Consider the following 12,034-nt stretch of genomic DNA (forward strand, 5'->3'; position numbering starts at 1 on the left):
ATCATAAAAAGATCTCTGCATGCTTTAGAATAGGAAAACAAAGTTTGATTTTTCTAAGGACTTAAACATTTCCAAAACTCTTGACTTCTCCATTATATATTCTCTTTCAATCAACTACATGTTCACTGCCCTCAAGCAATCCAACATTCAAGCCTTTCAAGTTTTTAACAAGTTTCAACATTCATCAATCCAGGTTTCATTGATCTAATTAGTTATTTAACTCGATATTTGTGTGCTCAATCCTAAACCCTCGTGGGAATGATATCCACTCACCATGGTATTATTTGAACGATCTGGTGCATTTGTCGGTATCCGTGAGTTTTAATTTTTGCTTATCGCGGATAGGGGCATATTTTTGTCCTATCCGGTCTTGTCCCGCCCTCCTTTGACCTCTCTACTATCCGCCCAATCTCTATCTGTGAGTAGTAGACTATTCTACCCTAACCTGCCTCTGTGGGTACTCGCTTTTACCCTATCCATCTTTATAACAATTAAATAACACTTTAAAATTTATATATCTATATTAATTTAATATAAAAATTTAAACTTCATACATAAATTAAAATACAAACATAAATTTTATACGATGTCAAATAACATAAAATTATATAAATGTTCTAAAACTCTAATGTTTTAATTTTTTAAAACATTTTTAAAATATTCGAAATATTGCTAATCTTAGTTAGAAGTTTCCATTTATCTTCCATCGATTCAAGTTTAGTCCTTCAATAATTTGTAAGACACCTATTCAATAAAGATGTTAAAAATATCTTCTTATGAAAAATTTTATGTTAAAAATGTGTTTTATTTATTTAGTCAAACTTTAAAAAAAGATAACACTTTTATAGCAAATTAAATTAAACTCTATAATTTATCATCTAATAATAAAAAAAATATATCTTTACATAAAGACAATGTAAAATTTTTATGATAGTATCCACCAACTTCTAATGTCCCACCAAAAATTTATCCACAGCAAGCATTAGCATCTAACCGTCCAATAGATTAATAGAATCTTTTTTGGACCACAAATCCAATGAGAAAAATAGCAATAGAGAAAATAAATACTAAATAACAAAATAAAAGCCACAGCCGATTAGAAATCCAAAAATCACAATATATGAAATTGCATCTCAACTATATGCTATCACTAGATCATTCGCCTGTATATTACAATATTCACAAAAATAAAAAGAAAATAGCGTTTTACAGATGATAGAATATTTAGAGAATTTTCTATGTGCCTCTATTAAAATTCAATGATCACTCGTTATCGTAAACAGAATAATCGCTGCTTAAAAAAAACTCGAATCAGTTGATTGACCAGGTTTGCACAAATTGAGCCTTGATAGAAGTTGAATATGCTACTGACACCAATCAAGCAAAGATAGCAAGCAGCAGCTGCATAACATTATATATAGCTCATAATGGCTATAGTTCTTACTCTGGAACAGCCGCATTTAGAACCCAAACGAGGACAATGCACACTTCATTGCAACATCACCAAAGACCCATTACACTTGCACATATATACCAAGCAAAATCACAAAAACCCTAATTCTCAATCAAGCAATTAGAATCCAAATGAGGACATGCACATTTCATTTCAACTTCAAGCAATTGATATATTTATTATAAAATAATTTTAAAATCAAATATAAAAAATATCAGTACATAATGTGAACAAAAATTAGTAAAATACATATTAGACCCACTACGTATATAAATAAAATTATAGCACAAATTCACAACCAAACGCATATTAAGTTATTCATAATGAGAGAGAAAGAGAATTTATCTGCGGACAAAGAGATAAAGGAAAAAGGCAGCGACACGTTCAAAGGAAAGGAGTGCTAATTACAGACTCACACGAAGCTGCAACGGCGACATCCGAACTCACAGCGACGGTGACTAAGTAATGAGTCTGTGAAAAAAAAAAGAGAAAACTTAACGAGAGAGAGAGAGAGAGAGAGAGAGAGAGAGAGAGAAGGCCACAACGGACTCAACTGTGAAGGTAGACAGCAATAGGCTCAACAAGGACGACGACGGAAGTTGTGACAGTAACGGAAACTGGGATGTTTTATATGAAAAAACTGAGAAGAAGAAGACTTGAGAGTGAGGTTTTGAATCACTGAATCTGTATTCTCTGATGTAAGAGAGGCAAATCTTATCCCTAAAATGTGTTTATATATATATACACTTCTGAGCGGATACACCCTAAACCCGACTTTGCCTCCGTTCCAGTCGAACACTGTCATGAACAAAATTCATCCCGTCTCGAGTTGGGTTATTACCCGTCTCCGGTCGAATAAGGGTGGATCAGGTACCCGCAAGTTCGAATACTCCTACCAATCTTATGTATTATGAAAAATTTTAGTAAAAATTCACTGATTGGTTGTTCTGATAGACTTCTTACTAATGTTATCTTTAGAAGGAAGTGATTCTTGTTTAAAAGCGTGGTTAAAGTAAAATTCTTTGTAAAATTGATAGTTTAAAAATTTTTTTACTCGTCAAAACCATTCGGAAGTGAATTACACTAAATATGGGGATTTAATTACCAAAATCGTAGAGGTCCTCTAATAGAATTGGATTGCTCAAATTATTTTGATCCAACGGATAAGTAATGTTGCCACTATTTGATGACCAAAAAGACAATTTACTATCGTTAGAGTTTTGTTGTGTGAGTCTAATCATGATCTGAATTAGATATTATTATTAGACAGAATTTATTGAGATAAGCCTCAATGTAGTCCCTGAAGTTGCACTCGAGCCTCATAGTAGTCCCTGAACTTAAAAGTTCCTCAGAGTCATCCCCGAACTTACACTCCGGGACTCAAAGTGGTCCTTCCGGCAATTTCAGCATACGTGGCACAACCGGAAAGCTTAGCTGGCAGCGTTGGTGACACGTGGGACTCACAACGGCTAGCTGATATGGCAGAGTAAACTCTTCCGACTCAATTTGGTCCCTCAGGTGAAGTTAAAACCCTAATCCCCTTTTTTGAAGGCCACATTGTTCACTCTGCTATCTCCTCATCGGTGCTGTGTTCTTCTGTTCTCCCTCTCTAAAATCCGAAGGTTATGGCTAGCACGAGCAATGCAGCTGGGAGCTGAACAACCCACAATCGTTTGGAAGCATCATGAGGAGAATGAACAGAAACAAAGAAGCTCATTTGCCAGAATGGTGTGCCTGCGGGTCGAGACCGGTACTGCGGTAGTCAGGGACGGATTCTAATCTAGGGAGACCGTTCCTGGGTTGCCCGAACTACAATATAAGTATTATTGTTGTTGATTGCTGTATTTATGGATATAAATTTTGCTGATTGAATTTTCTTTGATGTGCAGACTGTGGGTAAGAAATGGTGTGGATTGTTTATGTGGGTTGATAAAGTTTTGGAAGATGCCATGCCATGTGATGATAGAACAAGACATTCAGTTGATGATGAAGAATGAAAGATGAAGATGGCTTGGAAAAATTTGGTAAATTAGAAGCTGAAATTAGGGTTTTAAAAATGGGAGAATTTTGATGTTTGTGTTCATGCTGCTGATTGTAATTGGTGTTCTTGTATTAAAGCTGGATAGACAGCAGAGTCAACTGTATCTAGCAAAAAACAAATGACATGCATGTTATATGCATTCCTTGTTCATGTACTTGTTCCTATCCTTTTGTTTGAAAGAAATGAAAATTAAAGTGTTTGATTATATGCATACTTTTGTTCCTGGACTTCTTTTCAATGAAATAGAAATGGACAGGATTTGAACTACTCTTAAGTTTGTAACAGAGGATAAGATATAAACAAAAGGTTGAGAAAACTCAATTCAATAAAGTCATAATTCATAATTCATATTGGTAATGTTTGACTCAAAAAAGACATAATATAGAGCCAAAACACTAAGTATATCAAAGTTGTTGACATATTGACCTGATAAAATTCAAATTCTAAAATCCCCAACACTGGGACAATGTTTTAGGCATTGTAAACAACATCAGCAAAATAGATATATATAAAAAAAAAAACAGCCTGTTTTTCCTAAACATAATCATCCTAATCTTCATTTTTTGTGTCTGGGTGCCTTGAATCCAGGGTTGGACACAAACTTCATGAAATTTGCAAGCCTTGTAGCAATTTCCTGTGTTGCACCTTGCATAGGGCCACTTGTTCAAATACTCCCAGGCTTCCTTATTAACCCTTTCAATCTTTTTGATGATATCAAGGAAGCCATCTTGGCTAGTACACCTTGCACAATCCCAAAGTAGCCCTCTAAGCTGGAGATCTTTCCATTACTTATTGAAGTTCTTCCACAGATGCCAAACACAGAATCTGTGATGGACATTTGGAAAAACCTCCTTAACTGCATTTATAAGGCCCTGTTTCAGATACCAAAGAAGGGGTCAGATAGTTGTTTTCGGGCAGCAAAACTGTCCCTACAGTTATATAAGTGACATCAAAATAGTCCCTAGACTTGTTCAAGTGACATCAAACTAGTCCCTAGACTTATGTAAGTGACATCAAACTAGTCCCTACACAGCACTGTTACAGAACATTATGCAGAACGGGATAAATGAGTAACAATAGATTGACAGAATATTATGCAGCATATAATCAGTCCAGGATTAATTCTGCATATATAGACAGCAGCCCAGTGTATTAACATCATATAATCAATCCAGGATTAATTCAGCATATATAATCAGCAATATGTGCCTTAAATTAAACTGGCAAATAAATCACAATGACAGACACCAAACTTCACTCTCCGTGTAGTTTCCCACAAAACTCAAGACCAAGACCCTTTTTTTTTTCTTTTGCAACTGAGGGAAATATATATATACAACTACAACTTACTACCAACAAAAAAAGGCACACAGAAATAAAGAAAATCTGTCAAATTTGGAGCTAAAGTAATCACTAACTAGAGAGGTTAAAAAATAATAAAATAATATACAACATTGAAGGTGGAGATGAAACAAGAAAAACCATCTAGAAATAGTAATGGTAAATAGTAGTTAATGAAAGCTCATTAAATGGCATCTGTTATCTTTTTCATATCATAGCATTTATTCAGTCCTAATCTTCTTCTACCATTTTCATCATCAGTCTCACTCTCTTCTTTTCATTACTTGACAGTTGGCAACAAAAGAACCACTCCCTTGCTTTTCTACTTCTCCTTCTCCCTCTAATATTTCACTGTGCTATATTATCACTATATTCAAATTAACAATATAAGTTAAGTCTTCTATTATTTTGTGGTTTTTTTTTTTCAAAATTTTTATTAGAAAAGGTTATTGTGGACCGGGGTATTGAATAGAGTGCCTAACTTTGTTAGTTGTTAACTGTTAAATTATATGATATTTCACCTTTATTTTGATCATGTTGCTAATGATTTGTGTCATGTGAACATAAGAAAGTGTGAAATCAAGAACATTATTTTGGTGTAACTAAGGATAGCAGTTCTCTAGACACTAACTTCAATCTTGGTGGATCAAACCATTCAAATTTACATACCCTTTCCCACAACTAATCCACTAGTCCAGACCAAATTCATCAAACAATTTGACTATTCCAATAGCTAAGTTAACTTCATTAGCAATTGCAAAACTTATTACTTTATATTACTCTAACTTATGTATGCAAGAATCCTTTATGATCATACACTCAAATTAACTAAACAGCATTACATATTACATTCAGTTTAACTAAACCAACCCAATACAAAGAAAGGCAATTAGGTAAATCAGTCAAATTCAGAATCCATTATCAGAGTTACAAAAAATTTCAACTCCCAAAAGATCTTTACTTCTACTGTGATCATGCAAACTCTGTTTAACAAATTCATTGATCAGAGTCATTGTCCTGAAACACATTAACATTTTGGAAACTCCTCCACTAAGAGCAGTAAATCCTAACACATAAAGAACACGTTTTCATATCATCAAAACACAAGAAATACTCCTACTCTATAATTTTCTTGGCCAAACCACTACGAAAGCCAGTAGTGATCAAACCCTAGCACAGAGAACAGAACAGAGGCGTTCATACCCACCAATTACAATCGAAAAAAATGGCCTGAACTTTTGTGAATATTAGATTAACAACAATATCAAAAAACAGAGGAACCACATTTTTTTTTCATTTTTGGCTTACCTCTTTCAGAGAAACCAGGCTTTCCATGATTTTTTTTTCATTTTTGGCAAACGAGCTTCTCTATTTCTGTTCATTCTCCTCATGATGCTTCCAAACGATCTGGATTGTTCGAGCTCCCAGCTGCATTGCTCGTGCTAGCCATAACCTTCGGGCTTCAGAGAGGGAGAACAGAAGAACACAGCTCCGATGAGGAGACAGCAGAGTGAACAATGTGGCCTTCAAAAAAGGGGATTAGGGTTTTAACTTCACCTGAGGGACCAAATTGAGTCGGAAGAGTTTACTCTGCCACATCAGCTAGCCGTTGTGAGTCCCACGTGTCACCAACACTGCCAGCTAAGCTTTCCGGTTGCGCCACGTGTGCTGAAATTGCCGGAAGGACCACTTTGAGTCCCGGAGTGCAAGTTCGGAGATGACTCTGAGGAACTTTTAAGTTCAGGGACTACTATGAGGCTCGAGTGCAACTTCAGGGACTACATTGAGACTTATCTCAGAATTTATTAGGTTCTGTTTAGTGTTGTTCTCATATCCTATTATATTTTTCTTTTTCCTTTTTGTTAATTGTCAATCAAAAAATTTTTGAATTTGTAATATTTGTGAATAACTTATAATTTTAATTTCAAGGATTTGTAAATATTTTAAAAAAATTATAACTATTAAAAAATAGAAATAAAACAGATCTACACTATACTACAAAGATTATTCTCACAAATTACTCCGTCTATTTTAAAATAATTTAATAGAAAAGGTACATAATAAGAAAATAAAAAATGAAGATGTTTAAAATTCTACAGCTAGACAAAATTATTCTTAAATGAAATCATATAGAATTAATGATTATTTTACTATTAAAATTAAACTAAAAGTAGTATCGTTAGAAAACTAGTACATTAATTCATCATTTCATTTACTAAATGTATAAAATAATAAAAAGTTTGGTATTAATTTAGATGGTAAATATAATAAACTCAAACTAAAACATCTTGAATTTAACTCTTAAAATTAACAAAATATTTTTTATAAATGGTATGTAATAAAGAATATATTTTTTAAAAAATTTGTGTACCAATTATTTTCCAATTTTTCATTATATATGGATGAATAATAAATAATAGATATCATTTTAATATTAAAAATAAATAAATATTTAAAAGAAAATGATAATACCAGGTCACATATAATTTTTTTGTATAAATTTATAAAAAATAATAATATTGCAAAATTGAAATATCAGTATCCTTTCCTATTTTAAAACATTAAAAAGAATTAGATAATTATTTAAAAATTAAACATCCTTTCAATTTTATAAATAAATAATAATGTACATTATAATTAATTTTTTCTTAAAGATAATTTTTTTTAAATTAATTACAAATTAGAGACTTAAATTTGAATGAAAATAGAAAACTGAAGATCATATTTTGGGTAAAAATAAAAAATTGAGGAATGGTGTTGAGTGGAGATAAAAATTTGAGGGTCGATTTTGGATAAAAAAATAAAAAAAATTTAAAAATTTAAATTAAAAGATCCAATTTATTTGTTCAAAAAAATTTTCAGTATTAGAATATAAATCTAATGCTCAGATCTATAATTTAAAGAAAAAAAACAAAAACTACAAATTTAATTCTCAAATCTTTAAATTTGTAGTATTCATATAAAATAAAATATACTAAATTTTTGCATTATTAAAAAATACTATTTATACTATAATACAAAAAGATAAATTTTATAATATTTTTTTATTATATACTTAAATTGTCTAATTTATTTTTATAAATAAAAAATAAAATATTTAAAATTTATTAAACATTATTTATTTATCTTATTTAATAAGTTAAACACAATATGTACAAAAAATGAAAAGCCAAGAAATGCTCGTACTATAAGCACGACGCGTGGAAAGAAATGTAGAGAGTTGTGATAGCATAAGCATTACGTCTGAATTGATGTCATGCTTAGCAACGACATCATTTGCAGAATCCGCCCGTACACTTCGCATCCTTCTAGATAAGATAACATCAAATGCCTCCCGCCCCACCCTCACCCTCAAATTTAATTCTATTCCATATTTGTATTCCACTGTTTTTTTTTTTTATATTTTGTTTAATTCGTTTAATCTATGTCACTTTTAAATTTAGTATCATTATAAATAAATATAATTTGTGTATATATAAATTAGGTTAGTTATGACTTTTTATTTTTCTTTCTATTGCTTTTCAGCTCAATCCTTCTAGCTAGTCCTCTTACCCAACATTTCCATACACACGCATTTCTGATTTTTTTTTTTATTCCAATTATATATCCTATCCTATCAACCATTAAAAGAGTCACATCAATAAAGGAAAGAAAAAAAAAATTAGAAAAGTATGTCAAATAATTAAATACACATTTCAATAATGAATCAGAATAGAAAAGTCCTTCACTGAAATTCAAGCACTATCTCGCACCAAAAGCATCCTATCATGGGTATCACTAGATTAATTATTATATGTTTATATATTATTTAATTTATTTTTAATATTTATATAAATAATTTAATAATTAAATTTTTATATATCTAATATAATTGATATATTAATATTATTTACTTCAAATATTTGTCAAAAATATAAAATATCGAAAAATAATAAAACCTATTTTGATAATATCATAAATGTATATAGACAAAATTATTTTATTGACAATTAAATTTACAATAATATTAAAAATTAACAAATATGTTGTGATTTCAAAACTTTTAAAATTATAATACAACTAGATCTTTTAATATAAAAAGTAAAAAATGAAACAAAATAAGAAAGTAGTTAAGATTAAATGCATCTTTAATTTATTGATAGCAGAATATTTAACGATAACGTTAAAAAAATAAAAAAATCAAAATTTATTATATTAATTATTAGCAATTAATAAATACTAAATAAAATAAATTTTAACTATTTTAATTAATTTTTTTGTTATCAAATATTTTAAATATTTAATTGTTCTTAGTGACACATAATACAATACACTATTTAATTTTTCAATTTGCGTGTAAAATAACTTTTTATTGATTATTATATTGTTGTACTTATTCTCTTCCCTTTATTTAATTTAGTCAAATGAATACATTTTAAGAAGGAATGATTAATTTAATTTTTTTACCCAATTAGTATGAATTTTTTTATACATATAATTAATTATATAATGTAACAAGAACAAAAATAACTTATTTTTAAAATTTATTATTTAAAAAATATTTAAATACATAAGCTTAACAAAAATATTTAAAAACTAATAAAAATATTTAAATTATTTTATAATTTTAATTATTAAAATAATTAGATAATATTAAATATAATAATTGTATAATCATAAATAATATATACAAAAAATTATAAGTATTAAATTAAATAAAAATAATTTTAAATTATTATATTTTTAATATTACAGTATACTTAATTAGACGATCGTCTAAATTTTTTTATTTTATTAATATATTAAAATTAAACTCTTAATTTATCACAAGAGAGTAATGGTGGAGGGTTGGAATGTGTTAAAAGAAAAGGATAAATGGTATGTTTAGGTAAACCCAACATAATTTAAACAAAATGTGAGGTGATTAATAAAGAGCATGATTTGAGGTTTATCGAATCCGGAAAAAAATCAAGAATGATAATAATAACATTATTGTGTATGAAAATAGAATATATCATAACAATAACATAACTACTGTCTACTGATCTGATTCTACTTCTCTTCTATATAAATCCCTGCCTTTCTTTCTTTCTTTCTTCATCCTCACAACAAAATACAAACTCTCATGGCCATGGAGCAACCCAAAGCAGCAACAACTCCGCCGCAACCACTGGTGGTCATGATGCCAACACAAGGCATGGGTCACCTCATCCCAATGATAGAGTTCGCCAAGCGCCTCGTGCGCCACCGCGACAACCTCCGTGTTAAGTTCATAATCCCCACCGACAGCGAACCCACCAAGGCCCAAAACGCCGTCCTCCGATCGCTCCCCTCCGCCATTTCCCACACCTTCCTCCCACCCGTTTCGCTCTCCGACTACCCCTTCGAAACCACCAAAATTGAAACCATCATGGCTCTCACCGTCCTCCGCTCCTTTCCTTCCCTTCGCTCCGCCCTCCACGACCTCATCACCTCCAACTCCTCCCTCGTCGTTTCCGCCTTTGTCGTCGACCTCTTCGGCACCGACGCCTTCGACGTCGCCGCAGAATTCAACATTCCCCGCTACATCTTCTACCCTTCAACCGCCACGTGTCTCTCCTTCTTCCTCAACCTCCCAAAATTCGATCAGAGCGTCCAGTGCGAGTTCAGAGAACTGGCCGAACCCATCAAGATCCCCGGCTGCGTCCCCATTCACGGCAGGGACCTGCTGGACCCGGTTCAGGACCGCAGCAACGACGCATACAAGTGGGTCCTACACATCGTCACGCGCTACAGAGAAGCCGACGGAATCATAGAAAACAGCTTCATGGAGCTCGAACCAGGTCCCGTCAAGGAGCTCTTAAAAGACGAACCGGGAAGGCCCCCGTTTTACCCTGTCGGACCACTGGTCAACCTTGAGTGCGGTCGAACCGGCGAGCAGGGGGAGGAGAATTCAGAGTGTCTTAAGTGGTTAGATGAGCAGCCAGCCGGGAGTGTCTTATTTGTCTCATTTGGCAGCGGTGGGACCCTCTCTAGTGCACAAATTGATGAGCTGGCACATGGCTTGGAAATGAGTGAACAGAGATTCTTGTGGGTCGTTAGAAGCCCAAACGATAAAGTGGCCAACGGTTCTTATTTTAGTGCAGCCTCTCAAGCAGATCCTCTCGCTTTCTTGCCAAAAGGGTTCGTTGAGAGGACCAAAGGTAGGGGATTCGTGGTGCTATCATGGGCACCACAGCCCCAAATCTTAGCCCATGAGTCCACTGGTGGGTTCCTCTCTCACTGTGGGTGGAACTCTACCCTAGAGAGTGTAGTGAATGGGGTGCCATTTATTGCGTGGCCGCTCTTTGCGGAGCAGAAGATGAATGCGGTGTTGCTTGCCGAGGAGGCTAAGGTGGCTCTGAGACCCAATGTCTCCGAGAATGGGTTGGTGGAGAGGGCGGAGATTGCGAGCGTGGTTAAATGCCTCATGGAAGGTGAGGAAGGGAAGAAGCTTCGATATCGGATGAAGGATTTGAAGGAAGGAGCTGAAAGAGCTCTTTCTGAAAATGGGTCTTCAACGAATCATATTTCTTACCTTGCTCTTAAGTGGAGTAATTATTATAAAACAAAAACAACTGCTCTGCCAAATTAAGTAACAATTATGTAGCTAAGCTGCCTTAATTATTATTTATTAGCTAAATTATCTCCATTTACACTCCATTTTCGTACTGTTTTTCTTCTTTGTAATATACTTCTCTAGTCCACCCGCCGGCCAATTATAATTAATAAAGCCGCTGTATTTAATTTGGGTATGGAATGACTTTCTTTATTTCCATCTTTTTACTATATAGTTTGAAAAAATGATATGAATGAACATTAAATAATTAAAGTAACAAATGGGGTAGTTAACTTTGTGTATATATTTATTCGGTAATATTAAAAAAACCAAAAAAGGTAAAATTTTAATTATTTATTTATTTAATATTTATTAAATATTAAATAGAACAAATTTTACCTATTTTTGATTAATTTTTTTGTTACTACACATTTCCCATATTTATTATATAATACCAGTATGAAACTTGAAAGTTGAAACCCTTGTGTGGCTTTTATCTGAACGACAACGACCATGGATAATGGAAATATAATGTGGATGGGATCCACTTGGGCAGAAAATTCATAACACCACAATAATAAAGTTGGTTGATACGTATAAAGTGAGTGCCTCTCATTATTATTATTATTATTTAGAACAAGTC

The 12,034-nt window shown here is 32.5% G+C and overlaps 1 protein-coding gene across 1 annotated transcript; it reads left to right on the top strand.

Moving 5' to 3' along the window:
* The first annotated feature begins 9,742 nt into the window (after positions 1-9,742).
* On the top strand, positions 9,743-11,592 carry LOC107645714 (hydroquinone glucosyltransferase). Its single transcript, XM_016349796.3, has one exon. It carries the CDS (start codon positions 9,940-9,942, stop codon positions 11,425-11,427), a length of 1,488 nt encoding a protein of 495 aa, XP_016205282.1. The 5' UTR covers positions 9,743-9,939; the 3' UTR covers positions 11,428-11,592.
* The last annotated feature ends 442 nt before the right edge of the window (positions 11,593-12,034 follow it).

Source organism: Arachis ipaensis, chromosome B6 (assembly GCF_059453495.1).
Source record: "Arachis ipaensis isolate K30076 ecotype BB chromosome B6, ASM5945349v1, whole genome shotgun sequence".
Classification (NCBI taxonomy): domain Eukaryota; kingdom Viridiplantae; phylum Streptophyta; class Magnoliopsida; order Fabales; family Fabaceae; genus Arachis; species Arachis ipaensis.

Excerpts from the sequence above, each read along its gene's own strand:
- LOC107645714 (XM_016349796.3), top strand. The coding sequence starts at position 9,940 with ATGGCCATGGAGCAACCCAAAGCAGCAACAACTCCGCCGCAACCACTG.